This window comes from Lingula anatina, chromosome 1, assembly GCF_051362555.1.
Source record: "Lingula anatina isolate TDL-2025a chromosome 1, LinAna3.0, whole genome shotgun sequence".
Lineage (NCBI taxonomy): Eukaryota > Metazoa > Brachiopoda > Lingulata > Lingulida > Lingulidae > Lingula > Lingula anatina.
In genome coordinates, this window is record NC_141767.1 from 20,611,929 (window position 1) to 20,637,894 (window position 25,966).

General features: G+C 35.2%; 3 protein-coding genes across 4 annotated transcripts; 2 read left to right on the forward strand and 1 right to left on the reverse strand.

The window, feature by feature from the left end:
- Positions 1–82: 82 nt before the first annotated feature.
- Positions 83–7,519, reverse strand: LOC106176355 (uncharacterized). Its single transcript, XM_013558701.2, has 9 exons — positions 7,329–7,519; positions 6,458–6,752; positions 5,872–6,125; positions 5,369–5,515; positions 4,680–4,903; positions 4,126–4,404; positions 1,865–2,039; positions 1,305–1,450; positions 83–1,138 (listed from the first exon to the last, which is right to left on the reverse strand). The coding sequence occupies exons 2-9, from the start codon at positions 6,726–6,728 to the stop codon at positions 844–846; spliced, it is 1,791 nt and encodes a 596-aa protein (XP_013414155.2). The 5' UTR covers positions 6,729–6,752; positions 7,329–7,519; the 3' UTR covers positions 83–843.
- Positions 7,520–7,736: 217 nt separating this feature from the next.
- LOC106176354 (biotin--protein ligase) lies at positions 7,737–25,100 on the forward strand. 2 transcript variants are annotated; one of them, XM_013558697.2, is made up of 13 exons: positions 7,737–7,939; positions 11,072–11,161; positions 11,721–12,021; positions 12,541–12,711; positions 12,976–13,129; positions 13,366–14,312; positions 14,607–14,786; positions 15,194–15,465; positions 15,977–16,044; positions 16,506–16,666; positions 19,047–19,161; positions 19,804–20,017; positions 23,598–25,100. In XM_013558697.2, the coding sequence occupies exons 3-13, from the start codon at positions 11,761–11,763 to the stop codon at positions 23,767–23,769; spliced, it is 2,715 nt and encodes a 904-aa protein (XP_013414151.2). In that variant the 5' UTR covers positions 7,737–7,939; positions 11,072–11,161; positions 11,721–11,760; the 3' UTR covers positions 23,770–25,100. The 2 variants fall into 2 exon arrangements, with proteins under 2 accessions (XP_013414151.2, XP_013414153.2); XM_013558699.2 differs by having other exon boundaries at positions 7,778–7,795.
- Positions 7,937–10,395, forward strand: LOC147764083 (uncharacterized). Its single transcript, XM_087001303.1, has 2 exons — positions 7,937–8,358; positions 8,697–10,395. Exon 2 carries the CDS (start codon positions 8,698–8,700, stop codon positions 9,979–9,981), a length of 1,284 nt encoding a protein of 427 aa, XP_086857429.1. The 5' UTR covers positions 7,937–8,358; position 8,697; the 3' UTR covers positions 9,982–10,395.
- Positions 25,101–25,966: the final 866 nt, after the last annotated feature.

Genomic DNA, 25,966 nt, shown 5'->3' on the forward strand with positions numbered 1-25,966 from the left:
TCTAACATTGAGACCATGAGAACCTATCCATTTACGTAATTTTTGTTTTTGAAAAAAAAAAAAAACAGAAAGAATTTTCAAATACTATGTAACATTTTATTCAGTAAAAAAAAATCACAGAAAATGTCAAGAGGGCACATAAATTTATCAACATCAAATATGTAACATTACACTCTGATACGTTGAGAATGACTTATTATTCCGAATTAAAAAGAAGAATAAAAATTATTCAAATTTTCACCACTTACTGAGTATATGGGGCCGTAGCGATAGTCCGAAGGTTCATTGGTCCGAATGTTCACTATAGAACCTTCGGACCAATGAACCCTTGATTAAAAAATTGATGAAAATGTTACCACTTTTCGGACCAATGAACCTTCGGACTATCGAGACACCCCCGAGTATATCACAGCAATGTTTTGGATAAAATATATTGATTGCACATGCCATTTTGTCCTTATTTTCTCGTTACATATAGGATCTGACAGAGGCACACCATTGTGTTACACATATAAAACTTCTTTTCATGCACAATGTACAGTATTCAAAATAACATATACTGCTTAATAGTATATTACCATCTTTATAAAAAATGAAGAAAAAAAATTATTTTATATTTATTTAATTTATAGAGTGCAAGCAATACCCCTTATGCATAGTGACAATATATGCATGTTTTTTAAGCTTACCTATCACCTAATGTTTTTTTTAACACTACTATATATATATAGTATATATTTTAATATTCAAAGACTATGCATTGTAATTAACAAACAGTATATAGTTCATAACAACTTCCCGTTCACTTCACTTTCACTTCCTTGAGGGACTTATATTTCCTTCTCATAACAGGAGTTGATCAAAGCTCATTGTGGTTTTATTTGTAGCAATTTCAACTTCCAATTTCTTAACTTCTTCCTCAAAACTAACAGACTCTGAAGACAATTGCCCAATCAAATTCTCCATCTTAGTTAAATCTGGTCTTCCACCGTCCAATTTAAACTGCATGACAGAAATTCCTTCAGCCTGTAGTGCTCTCACCATGTGACCTTGAGCATGCTGACTATGCAAGAATGAAATAAAGACCAATTTTGCAGGATAGACCTCTTCATGGTACTTCTTGAACAGTGGAAGGAATCTGATGAGTGAGAAGAAAAGTGATGCACTGAATTAAAACTCAGTTGTTTATGACTAGATTGCACCTGGAAAAACATTGTTTGTCATTCAAACTAGTCAGATTAAAATGATAATAATTCACTGACACAGACACATATCAAAGGGCATAAAATTTCAATTACACACACCTGTAGCCCTGAAAGGATGTATTTTCCTCTTCATCTGTGACAATGATGAAAGTTTTCACTACCTCTTTCCTCTCATAGAATGGGTACAAACTGGCTGCGGGGGCAGTGGCACCAGCAGTTTGGATTGTCAATGCCATTTTTAACACCTAAATAAAGCAAATTTTGTTTTTTTGTGATTAGGATTATTCTTTGAAAGATACTGTGAATTAAAACTAAGTATACATTTTATTTAACAAATATTCATAAACCAAGACGGTCTACATGCTAGTATATGAGAAGGGCTTAATAGGCCCTTATAAAGGCAACAATGACATTCAACATATGATTGCTTAACTCTAGTCTATGACAAATTTCCCCAGTAAACACATTTGATAAGCTAGGTTTTTAGGATCCATTGAGGAAAACATATTCAGTGTAAGAGTCTGACTCAGAGAAGTAATGTGTATTTTTAAAAATAAGACAATTTCAGTCTATGGCTAAAATTACATAAAAAATTGTGATTCAGGAAATAATACAAAAATCTTTTTGAAGACAAAACATTATATAACACAAATAGTCACCTCCTCAATATTAGTTGGAATGAATGGAGCATCCCTATTAACGGAATCAAAGAAGACCAGCTTAGCAGAGGTGATTGCTGTTAGAAAACTTGCAATAATTGTCGATGTCCTGATAGCCACATTCATAGATGGGGAAGCATCACCAATCACAACAATTGGTTGCTCCAAAGGAAGGCTGCAATATATGACATAAATGAGAATGACAAGACCGTTGTTACATGGCAACCCTGCCTAGCCATTATAAACAAGGCAGCAAAGCTGTCAAATGTACAGACAAAAAGCAGGAAATAACTAAATAGGCTACTGTCAATTCTGATGCAAAAGTACATTATGTTAAACTGCAAATTCAACATCAAATTTTAATTATCCTCAACAGGTAATACCAATGTAAGTAAAATGTGTAACAAGTTCACACTTTGAAAATGTATAAAATCCAGAAAAAGAAGCCAATTAGACTGCTTTTCCAACTCAGGCTGCATTTTAGTCCTGTATTTCTTTTTTTGAAAGTTTGGCAATCATAAGTAACATGGTTTTCCCATAATGGTCATCTTGGCAGCAGCACCCAAAAGTTGTGTTTTCTTCTATTCTGATGCAATATTACAAAATGGTTAAACAGCATAATGACAATCAATTTTTATTAATAAAATATACGTATCATGGATTTTCAGAAAATGTGACTAGCATGGGTCTTCAGGCCTGTGGAACTTCAAAGTCACAAATGCCAATATGTGAAAAATTAAATTTTCACAAAAAAAAAAAAAAAAAACTGTTTAACTGGCAGAAAAAATTACCAAACAGACTGCATTGCCTACTGAAGCTGTATTTTAGTCCCATGTTTCTTTCCTGTAAGTTTGAGAACAGTAAGTGACATGGTTTTTCTTAAATGGTCATCATGGGAGCAGTGCCCAAAATAGGTTTTTTTCAAATTTTGATGCAATATTACATAATGTTTAACAGTATAATGACCATCAATTTTTAATAATAACATATTAGTATCATGGATATTCAGAAAATGTGACTAGCATAGGTCTTCAGGCCCATGGAACTTCAAAGTCAAAACTTGAAAATGCCAAAATGTAAACAAGACAGCACTGTTCTGAAATGTTTTTTCCCCCATTTTTAACAATTTTTAACATAAAACAAAATTAACAGTTTACTGCCATTTTTATATGATAAACTAAGAAAATTGATGAGATGGGAAAAATATCAATAGAGCAGTGTTAAATGTCCCATTTCCTCCATTCCAAGATTCTGAACATAGTGAATGATTGAATCTGACAAACTGCAATGATATGAGTTTATTTCCATTTTTGAAACTTTATTACACAATACACAATAACAAGTTTACCATCATTTTTACATAATCAACTAACAATGTTGTAAAGATGCAGGAAATGTCAAACAAACACTTTCACGTATCTTATTAGTTAAATAATGAGACTGTTAACATGCCTAAGAATTGAATCTGAGGAAATGTGAAAAAACAACATAACTTTTAAAATAATGGCCCAATTATGCTGATTTTTGAACTTAACCTGCGTTTTAGCAAGATTGACCATTCCTGTGAGTTTAATGTCAATTGGCCTATCTGTTTTTCTTATATTGTGTTTACAGTGTTGCATATATGCTGAAAAGTGAAAAAAAAAAGCATAACTACTAAAATAGTGGCCCGGTCATGCTGATTTTCGAACTTGACCTGTGTTTTAGTAAGAATGATTACTCCTGTGAGTTTTATGACGACAGGCCTATCGGTTTTCCTTGAAATGTGTTTACAGTGTTGCATATATGCTGAAAAGTGAAAAAACAGCATAACTACTACAATAATGGCCCGATCATGCTGATTTTCGAACTTGACCTGCATTTTATGAATATTCATCAGCTCTATAAATATAAAGCCAAAAAGTAAAACTGCCTTCCACTTATCGTGTTTACAAGGAAAGTGCACGGCGCCGACGGCGACGACGGCGACGACAGACGCAGGTGACAGCAATATGTACAGACACATCTGTGTCTGTACATAAAAATGTCATCTTCTATCTATTCATTTGGTCACTCAGTTTTTTCTTGAAATTCAGAAGTCTTTATATGATTAATTAACATACAGAAAAAAATTTAAATATTTTCATTATTAATCATCCAATTCCTGATGGCAGAGGAATGTTAAAATGACAACCATCATTTTAAAAAAATTCTACACACATGCAATAACTATCCTACCCTATTTTAGATTACAGCAAATAAGTTCAATATTACTTATGTACCTTAATCCTTCCAACTGTTTTTGAGCCAATGGTATCAGACGCTCAATGAACATTGCACGATTGCTAACAGTGACAGGAGTTTCAGTTTTCACTGGCTCAGAGCCCCAGTCATCTCCGCCACCCCAGTCGTCCACTCTGGTATTTGTATTTTCACGCATCATTTTGAATTTCAGTAATCTCTCCATCAGTTTCCCATAGTTCAGGGTAACTTGCTCTCCAGCTGTCAATCTAGCTTCTATGATTTTGTCAACCTCTTCACATTCCAAGTCTTCATAGTACCTAGTAAAACAGGATTACGATACTTCATAAAAAGTCAAATTCATGTTAGCAGTTCATATTTTATTATTTGCATCATATACTGAAAATTTACCATCACTGATCAAAGAAATGTGAACTGCCAAAACTCCAACTTTACTAGTATACTTCATCCAATGTCACGCCATTTCTTATCCAGAAATCTATTTGTTACAAATAATAATAATAATTTTGATACTATTTACATAAATTTTTGGCACTGTGAACTAAGTTTCACATATCATAATATTTCAAATTACCATAGCAAAATGTCAATCTTTGGCGTGTACTTGGCAATCCTTGCTTTTGATTCCACTGAGAGCATATTCTTCTGGTCTTTAAGATGAGTGTAAGGGATGTCAAATTCCATGATGAGCGAATTGACGTTTTCTGCAGTCACCTCTTTGCACCTAAACACCATGGACTCCTCTGGGGCAGGTCCCCCATAGCAAAATGGTAGAAACCAAGGCAAATTAGGGAAGTCCTGAGGAAGAAAATTCAATTTACTAATTATCAGTCATTACCCTTACTAACAAATAATTGAAATTTAATATTGATGGTAGGGTACGGGGCGGATCCAGAGATATTATCTGACAGTCTTCCAAATTATCTTTGTCAAAAATGGAGGATGGATCAACAGTCTTCTGACGGCAAAAAATAAATACCCTTCAGTGTAAGCTTGAAAATCTGACCGTCTTCTGGAAGACCCAGAAGACAGCCTAAATCTGCCCCTGGGGTAAGATTATGTTACCATAACCAAAAAAATCTCTTTTGGAGGAAACTAAAATTAGCTTAAAGACTGGCAAAGACTAAATATGGTTAATGAGCTCAAAAATATTTTTCAAACATAACTTCCATTTCTGAGGTCTGTACCACATAACTTACAAGGCTTAATGTTAAGAAAAATTAAAGCCTGTTATTGAAATATTTATATGGGATTATGGTGTACCTTCTTTGGGTTGAAATGGCATACGTCAGCTAGTTTTTTCCAGGGGTCTGTTGGGAAGTGCAGTGCATAAAATTCTAGCTCATCTTTCGAGAGTTGTCTCACCCATTTCTTCAAGCGCTTGCATAATGCTCCACTTGCTGAGCCCATCTAGTAAAAAATAGACAGAAAAATCATAGAAATAGACAATGGTTTTAATAATTTATGATTATATTTTACAGGTTGCAAAAAAAGAGCCAAAACCTTCTCCTATGCAAAAAAAAAAAAAAAAAAAAAAAAAAAAAAAAAAAAAAAAAAAAAGAAAGTTAAACAAATTGTTTTAAGTATCTTTTCTTATTCAAACATGACAATCATAATATTTCTAGTTTTATACCATTTTTATTCACAACAGAAACTAAGTAAAATAAATAAAAACCATCTCTGACAGATTTCATGTTTTTCCAAAGTAAGAAAAGCATATGTCAAACATTCAAAATATTCATTTACAACAAACATTATTCTGTTACCTTTGGTTTATTTTTAGTCAAATTGTTAATCTCTGCCTTGACCTTTCCAAGGGTTTTTGGTTTTGGTTTACACTGCTGTATATGGAGCCGCTTCAACTTTTTCTCTTCTACACGTATTTTTCGAGAACTGTCTAGCAGAGTTAATGCCTTTAGCACTTCAATTAGACCAAAGTTGTCTGTGTTCTTTAAAAAAGAATCCGCAAGAGCAAAATCCTTTCTTGCCCATGCTGCTGCTAATGCTCTTATCCGGGCATCTAGAGAAAGATAAATATTGCTGGTCAAAAAATGTGTCATACTTTTTCTAATTTTTACATACAACAACAAGGGTTCTGCAATAAAAAAATTGTTAAAAATTGAAAAATAAATACACAATACATTAACATGACAGTTTTCAAGAGATATAAAATCATACATGCAATCCAAATGGCAAGATCCATTATCATATCCAATGTCAGGTCTGTTATATGTGGAGTTCATGTTTTACTAACATAAAGCAGATGAACATTTGATAGATTCAAGATAACCCATTTTTCTCATGATTCATGACAAACATGACCATTACAGTGTCAAATCAAAATGTGCTCACTTTGAGAGATCTCCACCCCATTCCTCTGCATAACTGCCATTCCTGCAACATAACGGTTACAATTTTTTTCTTGTGCATCATAATGCTGATCAACTGTTGCAGTTCCCACAAAATACTCTTTGATATCCTTATCAATGTCTAAAATTACATCTTTAACTTCATCTTGTGGGGTTTTGGCAGGCTGTTGTCCACGTCCTCTACCTCTTCCATGCCCACCCCTACCACCACCACGTCCTCTACCGCGCCCTCTTCCTCTTCCTCTGTTTGGCATGATTAATATTGTGTTCTATCTTACCTATGTAAAGATAAAGAAGTCTTTATAAAATTCACATACAAAAAATATACATAAAAGATTTAACATTGTTTTTTGCCTGTAATACAGTGCACATCTTCCCTTCATAATTTTTATAATCCAACATCAACTGGTAGCACAAAATGAACTTACTAGTAAACTTCATGTGCATGTTACAACTTTGCCACTTGCTTTGTTTTATAAAGCAAAATTAATATTTTCTTTAAGAAACATTAGTTTCCAACTAGTAATCAAATTAACTGTAGTGTGCCATCTAATGCGACTCCAGATACAAGTATAACAGCATAGAAATGTATCATTTCCTGGTTTAGATTGTTCAATCTTATGAACGTTATAATTATCAAACTTGTACAGGGTATATATAGATTTTGGTATACTAGTACTTCTGCATTGATTTCCAATGTTTTTCTTAAATAAGTTATGCACCGACTTTGTTCCAGATCTATGCCTCAATGCTTTTACAGAAAGCCATCGTGCATTATTTGAGTTGCGACTCAAACATTTCGTCTGCTACAGTACTAGTAACTAAAATTCTCGGTTGTAGCCGGTCGTCCTTACCTGTACTAATTCGACTGATTTCACATTACAGTTTTCGATATATCGCTGCTGACGTTCTCTACCAATTCTGATATTTTGACTTTACCGGTTGATTTATATGTGGGAGGTTGCACAACCAATGCATCACCTACAGAAACTCTGCTAGCTCAGCATCTTTATTTACCGCCGACCTAGCAACTCACGGGTCTAGGTAGTCCTACGACTTCCTAGAAGTAGTTCGCATAAAATCATTTTAGCAGCTTGTTCTGTTATATGACCGTTTAAAAAGTGGTAACATGAGTGGTTAATATCAATTTTCTACCCCTTGACAGTGTTATCACTAACAGAACAATATTCTGATATAATTATTTAAAAAGTGGCGAAATAATATCGACCTAATTTTAGTCAGTTATTTGGCCAGCGGTAAGTTGCAGCGTGTTTGCATCAGTTCCTCAAGGGTATGCACCGGAAAAAAATCGTTGTTAAATGTATGTCATTAAAAAGATCTAGAATATACTAGATTGTCTTCAGAATAGCGAGTGCTTGTTACAAAACAAACTGCAATAACAGACATTCTGCAGAGCGGTCGGACACCTACATTTCCGTTTGTTTTAATATACCAATTCATGAAGGTAGGCCGCTGCACTCCAACACAATGGCAACGTACACATGACCTCGTTCGACTCGACACTAATGTTAATGCAGTTAAGTTAAATCCCTGCGCTTAAATATTTAAAACACATCACATTAATTTGATATGTAACCGTGAAAATCTATTTATATTAAACAATATAATTCACTTGAACAAATGTCAAAAGCCGAAAGATATCTCACGAGCAGCTTCTTGAAACACGTACTCATGCAAGTTCTCGTTTGTTGCGCAATGTGTTTACTTATTTTAAAAGCGGCTGTACAGCGGTTCGGTATTGTTGATGTGAACTAGATTACAAGAGACAGAGAAAACAGACCGATGCTGGTATGCGGGAGTAGTTTACGCAATTTAAGTTTATTGCTATGGACAACAAGAAGGATGTATCTCCCTAAAATACAGGTATAAGTTCTTTTCTGATGAATTAAGATGGGTTTTGGTTAAATTTGCTTCTATTTTAACTTTGTAGTTTAACATGACTAAACTTACTTAAGATAAGTATTTATTTTACTCAGAAGAAAATGAAATATTAGTTACATTTATCATGCCAAGCACTCAAGGATTTACACACATCCAATCTGAGTTTTTACATGTAATGTTTCTCTTTGGGCCTTCCAGTGTAGAACAACAGTGATATAAGCTGGAATTTATCAGTAAAAAAGAATTTGGTCCAAATTTTACCATACTCATTTTAATGGCAATGGTTATAAATATCTTCTCATATATATCTTTTTTTCAAGGATGGGTGCAAGGGTGTCCAGTTCATCAGTCCAAGTATCTGCATCAGACTTTCAAGCAGTACCAGAACTGACCACTAAATCTGAAGAATGTTCTCTGACCGAATGGACATCCAACAGCGGTCAAACTCTGGGTTTTGCCCCTGGATTCCCAAGCAAAGTTTGCCATTATGAGCAATACCACTGGCTAGGTTACAAGAAAAGAAACCATACTGGAACCCGCTACAAGTCTGCCTACAAAGTAAAACCAGTAAAGAGCCGTGGCAATACCTTGTTGGTAGAAATCTGCAATGTTCATGCCAATAGAACTAGAGATGTGAAACTTAATGCACATAATTTTGGGAAGGTGAAGTTGAAGGAAATCCAAGTGGATGTAGTGGCCTATACTGAAACTGTGATTGTTCTTATGTGCAATATTAATGTCTTGGAATCAACAGAACTGATTTTCTACGATTTGTCCCAGAATTTACAACTAGGTGTGTTTGATATGAGTGATGAATACTCTCCATTTTCAACCAACAGGAAAGTGTTCTGTTATATCAGTCCAGGAGCAACTGTGTTTATTGTTCAGTTTGATGAGGATCTTCCTTCTACCTCCCCCCTCACCTTAACACCCTTGTACATGAAAACCAACTTTAAGTGCATCAAGTTTAAGGAATCCCAAATGTGGATTTTAGACCAAACAACTGATATATCTTTTATGTATCAGAGCATAATAGACTATGGGCTGAGCTTCAATCCTCTGTATTCTTATAAGAGAATTTCTATGTATGGCTGCTTTAGAGAGGAATCATTCAGCAGGACTTTGTTAACTTATGATATAAAAGAAAAGCAGATTCTGTGTTACCTTGACCTAGTCGACACCCCTGTTGAAATCCAGTTTCATCCCCAGGGTACCTGTATATTGCTCAACACACGCACCTGCTCGGGAGAAAGTGTAATTTATCTTCACGATGCAGAACGTCTTTTGCCACTAGGAAGAGTTCCGCATTGCCATCCAGCAAAATCACTTGTATGTAGTATGGTAACATTTTCAGCATCTTGCAATGCGTTTGGCGTATATAGGCTAAACTGTGATAAGAGTCATACCACAAGGCAGTCTTCACGCATATTACGCATCTGGGGCGTTACAGTGTACAAGATACCTTACCAACAAAATATGATGAAACTGAGAGAGATATGTCGCAGTGTTATCGTCTCACACACATATATTGGGATGATTGATAAACTGCCACTTCCCAAGCTATTGTTGGACTTTCTTAGGTTTTCTCCCATTTATGATGATTAGAACGAAATGTAGGAGTTTACAGGGTAACTTACATGTATTGTGGGAAGTTTTAACTTTGTCAGTCTTTGAGTGATAGTTTTATGATTTATACCGATGCCACTTCCAGAGTTGTTATTGGACTTCCTGTGATTTAATTATATTTTTGATGTTTTTTGTAACTAACAAATAATGTTCAAATATTTATGCTGACAGTATTTGATTATTTTTTCATGTTTTCCATTTCCATGGTAGAAAAATCATAAAAATGGGCCAAAATCAAAATTTTGTGTCAAATATTTTTAATTGTTGTTGTTTTTCTTGGTAATTTTGCACACAAACACTGGATTTTAAGACATCACCTTGTTCTTCCCATACTTTTGTGTATAACATTTCCTTCCATTTTGTGCAATGTAATAAAGGCATTTTACAAAAGAAGATTTGCTGTCATTGTTTGCATGAAAAATGTCTATGGTTAAATTTTCATTAAGTTAAGGACCTTGATAAACAAAAATGGCTTTATGCAAATATGTATAAAACAATGTTTTATTATCTTGGTGATGCCGTCCTGTCCAATATTGGTTTTCTTGAAGCTGCTGTATGCCCAAATTGAGAAGTTCTGCACCAAAATTTAATTTCATTATCAAAGCTTTTAAAACACTTATTTTCCGTAAAATTTAACGAAGAAGTAAATTGGATTCCTTTGAAGTTTAAGTATTTGTATTCTATACAAAGCATCCCAACGTGCAGTGCCTGTTTAGCACTAGATGAATAATAGGAGAAAGGGAAGGGACGGAAGAAACATAACGAGGCAGATTGAAACTTGCATGTTAATTTTAAAAGACTAAAGTCAAGTTAAAGAACTAAAGAAGAAAGAAAAAAAATGACAAAATACATGGCCAAGTAATCTTTGTTAGAATTTCCATTGCTTACAGAATTGATAGCACACATCCCTATGATGACTCTTAAGCAATCTTCAGTTACCTGGTGTTTCTGACATTTCATTTAATCAATTTGTCAGTCGTTATGAGCTTGATGGTTGTCAAATGAACTTTATTTATTTTCTTAGAACACGCTTGATGCTTATTTTGTGTTTGTATCCATTCTTTTCCAGATTGTAGAACTGTGGTAATCAATATCACCACAATGATGTAGCTCATTGAGTGGGATGAATGAACTCAATTTTCCAGGAACATGGAATCAGGTGAGGAGATTATCCCGCTGGGTCTCATTATAATAAGATAAAGAGCGTACTTAAGTTTTATATTTTAAGGTGAATTTATATGATATAATACACTGGTGAATGGGTGCATTGCTGTGTTTGTGTAGGTGGTATTCTTTTTTTTTAACACTCAATAATTAAACAGGCGCAAATTAAGTAGACTTTCAAATTAAGGAGTAGATCAAAACTGAAATTCAAATTTGTATGTTTATCAGTTTGCTTTTCAACTCGAATGATGGCGTGCACGTATGTGCATAAGCGAGCCAAGTAGTTAATTTGGTTTCATTTGGGTGAAAACTGGTGTAAAATATCTATTTTATTTCAGTGTTATTAGAAGAGGAATCGATTTTCAAATTCCCTGGGGACATACCTGATATCATGATACACAAACAATCCAATGTTGGAAGGGAGTCTGCCTTGAAAATCTAAATATCGAGCAATTATATGCTCCTGAGTATTGATTTTTACGGAAGCACTTTTCGCACCGACTAGTAGCTATTATGTTCACTTCCACATTAATTTTATGTTTTTTCCCCACAAGGATAACCACCGTGGCAGAGTTGAGCTAGAAGAAATTCAACATGTTCATCACACTTGGATATATCTTCATCTGGCTATACCAGTCATGGTATGAAAAAACACAAAAGATGAAGTATTTCAGCCTGGTCCAAAGATGTGCCTCTGCCAAGGAGAGTCTGGTGTTCAGGAACCTTCAGAAGGTAGTTCCAAGTCTCTCCGAGTCTTGCCACTTCTCTCCCCTGGTGGAACACGCATTGAGTGGATGGACGGAGGAGATGCTGATAGAAGACCATGCAAAACAAGTGGTGAGGATACATCCAAAGGTGAGAGAGAGAGTACTGTCTCAAGGATGTGGAACATTCTAATGGCAAGATGGTATAAAAGGTTGCTTGGTTTTGTGTGAAATGCCCAAGTTGGGGGGGGGGGGGGGGGGGGGGAATAGTCCTTTTCTTATTCATATATTTTGCTGAATCTGGAAGTTGTATTTATATTTGCCCATCAGAAAGTGATATGCTCGATTTGCATTTATAGATAGAATTGTCCATTCTGGCTTTATGGTGATCAATAAAGTTAACTCTGTGAGTGACACCATGTAATTGATTTTAGAACAAATTCCAGTGCCTTGGTTATTTCTGCAGATGAGAAAGGGTTTTTGCAGATTCTTTGTAAATAGAGGTTGAAAACATGAAATAAGATTCACAAGAAAAGTCAATCTGTTTAGAACCATAAAAAAGCACAGGTTGCTACTATGCATAGACTACAGTATATATGCATTAAAATGGATGGTGTTTTCCATTCAGATTTTTAGAATTCAAATAAAAAAAAGAAATACATAATTTCAGCAAAAAGTTGACCTGCAGCGCTGGACGTCATTCTTAAAAAGTCAGTCATGGACACCAGAAATGACAGCAAATTCGGGCAAGCTGTACATTCTGCTAGAGACCGTTCATCCTGATGATGAAAATGCCTACATGGTCAGTGCTGGAAACATTCCAAAGAGGAAAAGAATTAAGGTGATTATTTTATTAATTATGACAGGAAAAAAAAAACACACACACACACACACACATTACATCTGCTCTGTATAAATCTTATTTCCATTTGAATATTATCTTATATGTAGATGTGGAAGAAAAATTAGCATGATAAATTAATTAATTTTGAGCAATAATGCAATTGAAAGTTATTTATTTCTTAAACCAGTTTCAGTGATGATGGTAATTTGCTTGTAAAAATGAAAATATTATCAGAGAATAAATATGGATATATTATAACAGGTAGATGACTATGGAATTCCTCTTGCCTGGCGGTCAGGCAGTCCATTTGGTGTGGTGGTCCTGTGTTCACCAGACCAGTTTGCCACTCTGGGCAAGGCTTTTGTGGAGGGTTGCCTCTTCATGGAAGATGTGCTGGAGATACAAGAAATGCTATGTGAGACCCAAGGATATTTTCAAAAATAACATCTTTTAGTTAAATTAAACAGTAGAATGGAAGAAAGTGGATCTTTGCTCTATTCTTTCACATTATGATTTTTGAAATAAAGACACCTTTTTGATATTTTTAGACTTAAAAAAATTTTCCATATGTATAATTTTTTAATGTATTTTTCAGTCTTTTTAACTGAAGAACTATAACTTTCATTTTGTTTTTTTATTAATTCTCCTTAGCTGTTGAAGTTGTCAGCCAGCCTGCACACTTGCTAAGATTTGACAGCAGCACAGATTACATCATTTCATCAGGCAGTGACACACCTTGCAAGACCAACTCTGGTTTCCCTTTCCCCTCTAGGGAAGGGTCTCTAAGAAAGTCATCTTTACACAAAGTTGAGGAGAGAACTGAAGTGCCTTTTGTTGTTGATGATGATGAGGGTGAGGGTTCAAAACTAGAGGACAAGGAAAATGAGGAAGAATTTTTTGCAGTTAATGAAGTAAAAGAAATGATCACTCAAAATAATTTGGACGAATGCCAAAATGAAGATGAAGTGGAGGATGAAGAAGAAGAAGAGGAAATTTCTTTGAGAGATATGGTATCAGAGGTTCTCATAACTGACGACAGTGGGATACAGAAAACTGCAAACAGTGCTCAAAAATCCAAAGGGAGGACAGCTAACCTGGTTGTGAAACCACCCAATGTGCTAATATACTGTGGCAAAAAGGACTCTGCTAGGTTATTCCTGAAGGCCAAGGCTGTGTTTGAACAGTGCCTTAGTACAGATTCTTATGCTATATACCACTTGAAACATGACCAAGTTCACTCCACCCCATGGATTGAAAACACTGCCCTGCTCATCATTTGCAGCGACAAACTTTACGATGCAACAGACAGTGAGTTCTTGGAATATTTTCAAAAAGGAGGGAATATTCTCAGTTTCGGAAGTCCTTTGGATGGCTTTTTCATCGAAAAAGAAGAAGTGGAGACTGCACCAGCAGCTATTATGTCTCTGACGTATAAATCGTGGAAGGAAGTGACGACAATATGCACCAGGTTTGCATTTAGGCCTGAGACTGTGAAACCCAGTGTTGAAATGAGAACAGTTGGGTTTAACCAGAAGACCAAAAAGCCGGCTATTGTGATTGTGAAATCTAGGACAGGTGGAACTGCCATCTTATCTCAGGTTTTTATTCTTTGGCTTTTGTCTTAAAAGTAAATTTGGACTGTATATCTTTTTTTTTCTGTAGGACACATATGAAAAAACTAATTGCGGCCATAAAACCTTAATCCAGTCATTTGCTAGTTTTGGTTAATGACAACTACAAACATATTGAGCAAATACAACTTTTGATTTAAGAAAAACGCATTTCAAGATGGCATGTTTTTTCAGTTTAATTACCTATAAAGATTACCTAATAACCTATTAAGATTCAGGTATGCATAATACAGCTTGTTTATTATTTGTGCTTAACCCCAGGTTCTGCTAGAGAAGGATCCAAGTGAAATGGCAATCAATGCAGATATCTTTTCACTTTTGAAGCAAGCTAACCATGCCAGATTTGAGATTCTGAGAGACATGATGTCCAGCCTGGGATTCCGCTGTGAAGCTGTGAAAGCCTCAGCACTAACACCAGCTGTGTTGTTGTGTTGTGGCGAAGTAAGTTATTGTTTCTTTTGTTTTTAAGCCTAAAGACAAAGGCAGTGGATTATCAGTGCAAAATACTCAAATTTAATAGACTGTCAATTATGTTTACTATGTTGTGCTTTTTCCTTATTCAGTATTTCAGTGGTAACTTATGCCCCTTTTCTAGTCATGAAAATCTTTGTGTCCAAACTTGTCGTCTGATCAGTTACTATGTTGTTTGGTCTGTTTAAAATTCAATGATTTACCAATTTGAGCCTCTGTGTAGGATCTTGTATTTTGATCTATTTTTCAAATCCAAATAATGACCGTCTGAACATAACTTTATGAAAAACTATGAAAATATTCTATTTTTTTTTCATTTTTGGAAGATTATTTCTGAAAGCAAATTTTAGATTAAATTTAATTCTGGTCAATTTCAGGGCACAAGGAATGCTTTCCTCTCCTCAATACAGCACAGACTCAAAAATGGCCTTCTAAAATCACAGAAAATTACCCTGAATTTCTTGGACTCGAAGCGTGATCTCCCAGAAACCATCACCCCGGATATCCTCCCTATTCTGACTAGAGCTGTGGACAGCAGGGTAGCTAATTTTGACTTTGCAGCATACAAAGATAACCTGGGAACCAGGGTACTTGGACAGGGTGTACTTTACTCTGATGTAATGCAGTCTACTATGCCTGTGTTGGATGGGTATGTTGAGTTAGTATTGACTATAAAAGTATAAAAGTCTAGAAAAGGGGCTCATGGACAGAGTTTTCTATCATTAATGAGATTAGTATGTCTGTTTTTCTAAATGTGTATGTAGGTATACATATAAAAAAAGAATGATTTTCATAAATCCATGACTTCATTGAGAAGCAGACAGATATTCGTATGTATGCAGAAATTTTGCCTTACTAATTTTGTTATATTACCCATCTATGCAATATTATTAAAAAATTTCCAGATTTTTATGCAAAGTTCTTTGGCCTTAATATTCTGTAATTAATGTGGTTATCAGTATGGGCAACAATCTTTTTAATGAGAGTGTTAATTTCAGATTTTACATATAGGTGGCACTGGCATGAGCCCCTATTTGAACATCTAACGCAATGAAAAACTATGCTACTGTGTTTTGGTGAATTTTTGAAATGCTTGAGTATAGTCACTTATCTGAACATTTAACCCCTATTTAATTCTTTTTTTCTTTTTTATCTATAAGATTACTTTTTTCTGTGCCTGAAGATATTGGACTTATAGCTATCGCAGGTCAACAAACCAGTGGCAAAGGTAAAGATAGCTTTAAATAAGGTGGCCTAGATTTTGCACTGGTGCATCAGTATAATCTTTCTGTGATATTGATTTTGGGAGATATATCTAATTTTGCTTCATATCTAGTACATGATAGGAAAAACTATACTACTGCTTTTTACTACAGGTTTGTTTGCCCAGTGTGTGAGAATTTTCCAATAAAATGTTAATTGCATAAGCAAGAAAACAAACATTTTTCATGAAAGCTGAAATGAACATACTTCTGTGTTAAAAGCGTAAATGCCAAATTTACATCAATAATAAATTTATAATATATCTGCCTGTTGGGTTAATGATTTCAGAGAGTTCATGGATTATTGGATTATAAGAGTAATAATCACCTGAAAAGTGATAACAACAGACTAAGTTGCATTCATGCAACACCTTATATACTTATAACGGCACACAACAAATCTTGTCCTCTTGATCTTATTTTCTAGGTCGCGGTGAAAATACATGGTTGAGTCCTAGAGGATGTGCCTTGTTCACTCTGCACTTGAGAATCCCACTGAAATCCAAACTGGGACAACGTCTGGCTTTTATTCAACACATCACCTCTGCAGCAGTGGTGGAGGCTGTCACTAGTATGCCTGGATATCAGGTACATTGTATACTCATTTTTCACAGTATATTTTGCTCATCAGCCAGATCTGGTATGTAATTTACAGACCACCGACATATTGGTCCGTTTTCAGTCCAAATCATCCCTTGTTTAAACAGACCTTTGATCATTACCTTTGAGCAGTTTGTATGCATTTCTTTGTTTTATGCAGCTTCTCTTCCCTTCATCCCCTTCATTTTGAAAGCACATGGGGCAAATTTTAATCTTTTTAAGGAACAAAAATGTCATTTTTAAGGTTCATTAAATCCAATACAAACAAATATAAGATGGGTTGGAGTACACAGCTACATAATTGGCTTTTTTTCTGAATTGTTCACTTCCCTTCAGTGTACTGTAATCCTTTGATTTGATATTGTTTCAATGGATGTGGCATCAGTTCATTGCTAGTCAAAAACAAAACGGCTCATCAAAGCTAATTACAATACCATGCCCATTGGAAATGTATTAATTTATGTATCCAGTAATTAATTTGCTTAATTCACAACAGTAACTAATTCACCCTGTCATTACAGCCATTAATTCGCTCCATTGGCAATTTCATACAGACTGACGTTATTTTAGATAGTATAGTTACCGTAGTGAGTATCATGATGTGCGAAAGATGCTAGAAAAGCATTTGAAGTATTAGTGTTCATGTCATTCCACGTCCCCATCCTCGTTGGTTTTATACTTTCAGAAACATTCAATCATTTCCTTAAAATAAAACATATGCTTACCTCAAATGTCCGTATATGAGCGTTCCCATCCTGTTATCTGACCCAAACTGTCAGCATATATTTCAAAGGAAACAACATGCTCAATGACACTGATTCAATCTGATTTAGCTAATTATGATGCATGTCTATCGAAATGTTTTTCGATAATCCATTTACTAACACAGCGACTCCACTGGCGGTTTCATTCATAAACTGATGCGTGTGTAGGAATCATATCGAGCGTAATGGCGTAGTTGTATATTAGAGCACTGCGATTGTGTTAGTGGTTATCTATCCCCCTGAGGCGACTAAACATAGTACGCTACACTGGCTGATAAACCAGTCAATCACATTTTATAATGAGATTATCAATGGTTTTCAAAGCAACATTAACTGATATCCAGTGATGGTGAAATTGTTTTTCTTATGGATCATGTGGTAGACATGTAAAGCCTTTTAGACCAAAGCCTTTAAAGACCGAATGAATTGTTAAGACATTTACTGATTAATTGTGTTTCTAAAAATAAAAGGCCATCATGTATTTTTGAAAATTCTTTGAGACACACTTTTAATTTGTGCAATGAAAGCATTTTAGGAACTGAAAAAGTATGCTGCCCTACTGAAAAAGTCTTATAGGATCCTATAAGATCCTATAGGAGCCTATAGGAATTTGGGCCAATTTCCTATATAATCCTGTAGGGTCTTATAGGATCCTATAGGACTTTTTTGTAAGAGTGTGGATGTGATTCATTGTGTTCTGAAGGTCCTTTGAGAACTTTTACCAAATCATTTATTAATAATTGCAGTAAATCCCCTTTTTGCTAATGAATTACCTGTTTTAAATAAGTAATGTACCAGTCTATTTAAGTAAACCATAAACATATATCAAAAGACATGGAGCATAGAATTGTAGAAACTTTTTAAGTTGTGACAGTCACACAGATTGTCCATTACTTGATAAAATGTGTTGTGAAAAATTTGAAAGTCTGTTTGGCTTACATAAAGTGCTCATTAGACCTGTAAACTAGAATTATCATATTTGGATGCAATGTTGACCAACGTTCACTGGTCAAGCAGGTGGTCAGCCATGTGCAATGTCCACAACAAAAGCTGACCATTCCACGGGCTAGCCTTTTGATCTTTTCAAACTGCCTTTAACAGAAGGATAAACATTTGCAATAGTCACATGACATTATAGATGAAGAAAGTCAAGGACTTCACATGCTCCCATGATTTTCCAGCTGAATTGGGTCTAATGCATTCAGTGTTGAGTTATAATTACTGTTTCTGGCCAACTTGTAAACAATCATTACTACATACGTGACTAGAACAATGGTCAAAAAGTGGAGAAAAATAAAGAAAGATGGGGCAGGCGCCATTCTGAGATGCAGCACCAGCCATATTATGTAATTTTCATATTTTTACCAAAAGCTTTTACAATCTAAAATTGGGCACAATCATTATTTTTTATTCATTGTTGTAATATTAAGTATTTATCAGTTTTACTTTGAATCAGTATTTGTATTATTTATTGTGGAAAGTTTTGATATCAAAATTGGAAAAAGAATTTTATCAAGGTTTGATATCTGTTGTCTGCAGTTTCATTGTAATACTTTTATTGGAAAACAAAATTTTAACAACATTTTAATTCTTTGTCATTATAGGACATCTGTTTACGTCTAAAATGGCCCAATGATATTTACTACAACAATGTCATCAAGCTGGGAGGTGTCATTGTTAACTCCACAATAATGCATGGAGTAGTCCATGCTGTCATTGGTAAGTCTATACTATTACGTCACCTTCTCTTGCATGGATTTTAAAGATTCAGCAACATTGATTTATTGATCTTAATTGCAGGTATATGCATACTCTGTCTGCCTGCCTTCTTAACTTATGAACAAAACTTACATCATCTGTTGAGAAAATAGCGGCACTCTGGCACGCGCCATAATCATTCAGGCAGAGTCGAAAAATTCATCTTGAGGGTAGTGGTCACCAAAGATCAAAAAGTCATTTTGATAAATCCTTGTTCTTTGTTTCCTAATAACACGGCCCGGTAAATAACTGGAGGATAGTTTCAGAATAGTATGTGTTCAATGAGCTGGAATGTCACCAGTTGTGCCAATACCCTGAAGTTAAATTTTCAGGATAATTTGGCAATAAAAATATTAGCAAACTTGACCTCAGTATTAATGTTAGGTTAGGTAACTGAGAAAGCTTTAGTGCAAGCAAGAAGCTTCAATATTTTTTGACTTACTTTACATGATTTATATCTTTTTTATATTTTATTTATAGTACAAGTGGTCAATTAAAGCACTTTTAGAGAAAATATAAAATTAGTTATATATTTTATTCAGAAACATAATCAAATTTTTTTCTTTCTTCAATTTTTAATTAATTTTTTTGTCACCATTTTAGGTTGTGGTTTTAATGTGAGCAACAGCAACCCCACAATTTGCATCAATGACATCATCAAGCAGTACAACCAAGAGAACGGGACCTCCCTGCCACTTTGCTCAACTGAACAGCTAATCGCACTCACTGTGACTGCCTTAGAAAGACTCGTAGATCTGTTTCAGACTGAAGGAGTGGACGCTTTTCTGAAGATCTATTACAAATATTGGCTACACAGGTGCGTCCAGTTTTTGTTTTCTAGGTTATGGAACTTGTGTAACTCGAACACCTTTTATGTAAGGAATACATATGTACCAATATGTTACACTACCATTATATTGTAAATATCTGTAACTTGGAGACAAAGGGGATAAAAGAAATTGCCTTCAGCAAATCGGGGTTCCTTTCCTCAGGGGTTTTTATGGCGTAATGTAGCCTGTTTTTCATGCGGTCATGGCACAATATTGAGGTAAAAGCCTGAGGATATTTTGCCAGCTACCTGATGAAGTGGCTGAGCCTTCATGAACAACGATCGACCCGTACCATCTTAATTATTGTTTAATTGGATATATTGAATTTATTTGGTCGATGTTGATGGGTATCGAACCCCCTTGGGTTATAATCAAAGTCATGGGCCGAAGGCAAGGCACAAACAGCCATTGTTGTGATACAAAACAAATTATCCCAAGTGCAGATCTGACTGGCTTTATGTCACTTAAAGTGTTTGCTCTTTTATGTTGGTGATGTAATGTTATTGATGGGTTACATAAGAGTGGCCAGCTCACTTTTCAATCTGGTGACCACATCGTGTTTACCTTCGCACCTCCATTGTTTGAAAGCACTGAAATACAGCATTGTAAGTATGCATGATTTTTAAAGACAAAATAAATATGCAGGATAGATTACTAACATTAAAAGGGCTTTGATGCATTAGATTTTAAATGTCAAAGAAACAGTGCTTCTGGACGAATAAGTAATATGAACAAATAGCATTTTTCTCTCCCACCATGTATACAATGGACTGTGTGATCTTTGACTGGCCTCTTAATACGTTATTGCCAGAGCGTGTCAATAAACCTATTCTCTGCATAAAATTGCTGTCTGGATACAAGCAGACTCTATTCTTAGCCATATGTATGCTCTAAAGAAAACGGAGCTTTCCCTCGTTGTGAGTTTGTGAACCCTTGGCATAGGCGATTGATGCAGCCAAGACGACATGCACAAATGGAGCGACTGCATATTTTTCTGAAATTAGAATGTGCGCAGTGATGGTTGTGTGACTTATGGCGTGTCCATGAGCGCGCGGCATGATGCCGAAAGGCGGCGCGTCGATCGTTCACTTAATGCATGTAAGATCGATGAAAGGTAAGGCAAACTTTTACATAATCTAATTTGCTGGGAAGCGAATGATTATGTGGACATTTCTCGGTGTTACGTCATTTCTACTGACTAACACCATAATATAAGCAAAACAACACAATTAGGTGTGAAAGCAAGGTGTTACATAATTTGTTTGATATTCCCTTTGCGGTGTATACACGAGCTAGCTTTTCACTTTCAAATATCGTTAACCGAAAGATGGCAGTTAAAACTAAATCGACCTGCACCGCTTCTACCTTTCATATGCGATGAAGAATTATTATGAATGTGAGTCACTCATGGCTTCCCTCAAACCCCGTAGCTGTTTGTTTGTTTTCTTTTCATCCCTTCTCTGCGGTTTCATTTAATATTTATTGAATTTCAATTGTCTGTGGGAGCAGCGAGTAAAATCCACACCTTGTATCGATCACTTAACTGACGTGTAAATGACTACTTCAGCATGGGATTTCATGGCAGATTTTTTATTGTTGTTGTTCCCATTCTGTCAGTCACTCCCTTACACCGTGTTGGTTGTGGAGTATTGACTGACCGATGGCAGGAAAAGGTCACGCCTGGACAGACATCCCCCTGTCAATTGTTCCCCTCACACTGTGGTCAATAGATAACACACAGTGTTGGCAGGCTGAGGATATTGACTAAGCAAACCTACAACAATAACCTTTGTTGCTTTCAGTTGCTAAAATCCACTCAATGTCAAATGTAAGGGATCGCTCTAAGTCTCTGGCAGCTCGAGTGGTTAATCAGATTCTCTCTCCCCATCTCTCCCGTCACAGGTCACACGGCCCAGTGAGCCTCTGTCACACCTGATATCATACACTCTTTACTTAACCTGGCTCAGGTCTTGCTTCATTTATGCAGCTTTGGTAAAGATATTGATGATTAATTAGAACATGTGTAGGCCTCAGTGGTCAGTGCTTCCCTCAAGCCAGTCATGTTTAACAAATTTGTCAATTTGTCAATCTTCTGAGGTTACATGGCCATTTGGCCTTTCTGGACTTTTAAGGTGAAGGTATTTCTGTAGCCTGGTCATGTTGATTTAAGTTGTTTCACTATACATTCAAGGAGTGTTATTCTATCTGGCCCCTTTTTTTTCATGTTAACTTGTGTGGTCATTGAATATGTTTTTAATTTATTATGGTTTTACTGGTTTTATGTATATATATTGGAGTTAAGATACTAAACATTTGAAGTGGATGCATTTTTTTCTTCTTTTTCCATAAGAACATTATTCTTAAGTTTTGCCAATTTTTTCATCTTTGTGCAATTTAGGATTTGAAAATATTATAGGCCAACTATGTAAAGCTGATAACAAAAAAAAAAAAAAAAAAAAAAAACATATAACATCTGAAATTAGTCTTCATCTTGACATAGGCAACTGAGTCTTCATTAAATTTTATGTATATTTAGCTTACTTCCATTTTTATAATATTTAAATATTTATTATTTATTTATAATAATAAAAGATCAGAATTTGATTTAAAAAAAACAAATATTTATTTTCTCTATTAATTAATAAATGTTTTTTATTGAAAAAAAATACTCTATGTGTAAATGTTTAATAAAATGTTATGTGAAATTTAAGTACCAATAGAAATTTTTTTTGTTTATTTTAACTACCCCAAAAAAGGGTTTACTTCGGCAGAACCTATCCAGGAAGCAATTCATCTCTGAGATGCAAATAATGCTAGCATTCAATTAATAACAGTTGTAAGATAAAAGGCCTGTGTGATGGGATGTTAGATTAGTCCACAAAGAGAAAACCATGAGGGTGGTCTTCATATTTTACTTGGCAGTAAAAAAAAAAAAAAAAAAAAAGACACAACTCATGAGATTTTTTTTTAAAGCAGCAATTTTGTTCATTTATTTTTATTTATTTATGTATTAAAATATTGAGTGATTGGGTCCTGTCCAAAATGTCTTGGCAGTACAATTATCTCAGAGGCAAAACATTTTTTCAAGAATTAAACACATTTCTTTATATCTTTTCATCTAAGATTTTTTCCTGTGGTGATATGACAGAATTCTTAAGTTATTTGATTTTCGATTGTATTATGGAAGTTGAAAAGTTAGTTATATTTATAGTATTGTCATTTTAGATATTTTGTGAGAAAAACGTTTTCATGAATATAAACAGTAATTTCATTAGAACTCATTTTCCATTATGATGTTTTTTTTTGCATGTAATGATTTATTTTCATTTATTTTTGAGATTTAACTTGAAACCTGTTTTATTTTCAAAAGTCCTTCAATGATACCAAATTGAATACAAATTCATGGTAACTTCATTATTGAATGTCAAGTGGGGAAAAACAGAAATATTGGAAACGACCAAAATGAAAACATAAGATGCAGATATTAAAACACATTGGAAAAAAAAAGAGTTAAAAAAATACACACAGATAAGGGTCAATTTTCATTTTTTTAAATTTTTATTTCAGTGGTGCCCAAATCCAACTGGAGCGAGAGGGAAATCTGGAGGTAGAGGTAACGGGGCTGGATGAACATGGCTACCTCCTGGTGCAGGCTGCCAGTGGCAGGTGTCTGAGTGTGCAACCAGACAGCAACAGCTTTGACATGATGAAGAATCTCATCAAGTTCAAAGAGAGATAGTTAATTGAGCTCACCCAAGAAGCTGTGAGCAGCACACGAGTTAGCGCAGGAGGAGTGTTTCTTTTTAACATTGAGTAATACACCGTGCCCTTTTCCTGAGTGCACTGCATGGCATGACTTGTTTTTTTTTCTTTAGACAGAGACGGATTTTGCAGACGTGTTGATATTAAATTTAAAGCTAAGACTTAATATGTGAAATGATAGTCCTTGATATACGCATGAAACCGTCAAACGGATTGTGAAGAAAGAATTGTGATAGGCGAATATTAATACGCTTTATTTATTCATGTTTGTTATCAATGTAAGTTTATACAGTATGCACGATGGCACAAAAATGAGTGAAATGTCACTTTAGTATTGTTTAAATTTGCCACACCGTGCATGTTATTTTTCTGAGAAAAAAAACGTTGATCATGGTTTGAAAATGGATGGCTAGATTAATTATGCTGTGTTAATTTGAAGCACTGATTTTATTAAGTTGTAATTTGTAAACGACTGATGCATATCTACTTTTTGAATTGATCATGTGTGTCGGTTTAAAGTTTTTTTTATTCACACAATATTAAGCAAGTACCATGGGATTTTGTTTATTAAACGGTGCTGTTTTACGAGTGTAAACACATTTTGTTTTATTTTCAATTGCTGGACAGATTTTGGTATTTTTTCGTCGCTGTTGACGTTGTTCATGACCTTTTAATGTTTTGATCCACGTTTGAAAGACCTCTTACTCTTTGAAGTACCATTGGGCATTTATTATGTGTTCAGCTAACTATTCAATTCCCGAAGGTTTGAAATCGTTTTCCCCAGCAGACGATTGTCAGGACGAACAATATGACACACTGAACAGTTGGGAAATTTCAATGTATGGTCTTCATTCGAGTACTGAAAGAAAAAAATTGGGGACGCATTGTTGACATTTCATTTCTTTTCTCATGAAAATGACACGGAAGGCTGGGGTGTTTACACAGGCCCAGATATATCTGAATTGCTCCGTATTGTGATGGTCGGCAAGTTTTGTTCTGTGATCATTCTTCGGGTTTGGATGTGGTATTGTGATTTGAGCCAGGCATTCCCGTATCCCTGCTCGGGTGCTTTGATTCGTGTCTCCCGGGGTCAGGGGCCAACGAAAGCCATATACATATATGCAGGGAGCTCGGAGGCTATCATTGGCGCTATGCCATGCATAACCATTAGCCCAAAGTGATCAAGTACAAATTAAGAGACCTGTAATATCCAGTAAGCATCTGTGATTGTCGCTTAGTTTAAGCTACTTGAGTCGGTCTTGAATGTGTCTCCAATGGGTTTTGTGAACTAAAAATGTTTTGTTTTTACACATTTTTTGTTCTTGGTTATTGCGCGGTGAACGGTTAACCACGACTTGTTAGAAAATGAGTCCTGAAATAGCCAGCATTTCAAAACCTCAAGCACGATCATTGAGTGAAATTTCCCTTCTATGGCAACCACTCCAGAGGCGAGTGCTAATTTCTAAAAGCATAGTAATACGTTGAAGTTCCCTCGAACTGATTAGCACAGGATATGCAATCCCCCTATTCTCTACGCAATAGCTTTCACCAGGCCCGGTAAGCGAATGAAGTGTGACTGAAGTCGGAGGAGAATGCTCGAGGACGGCTAGCTTAAAAACCCCATTCATTACCCCGACAAACGTGGCATTGGGAAGCTCTGGATTATATTTTCTGTGCAAATAATCTGAATGCAGTCTTTGAGACCTAGTCGTTGCATCAAACGCCTAACCTTTTGTTTGGCGAACAAAACCGTTCTGGCAGCGGCTCAAGTTGTATTAGGGGGGCGAATATCGAAATATTTGCGCATCGGTCAATATTGGAAGGTTTCAGCATGTAACACCGTTTTTAAGTGGTGCATAATCTCTTTCTCCAACATGACTATATTTTCGTGCAACGGTCTTACTGGTTCGGAGGAAAAGAAAGAATGCAAACTGAAATCCGTAATTTCTTAATCTTTTTAAATATTGGCTTTAATTTTGTATTTGGAACACGTTTTCGAAATTTGACCTCGAAAGACGATACCATTATCTTATTAACAAAAACATCGGATGGGTTTGCTGAAGACTATATAGACTCATCAGAAATGTAGAAATTTTTTCACGAAGGAAAAACAGAAATTCAGAGATAGTATAGATTGCAAAAAAAAGCAGTGAAAAGGGTAGACTATTGTCTGC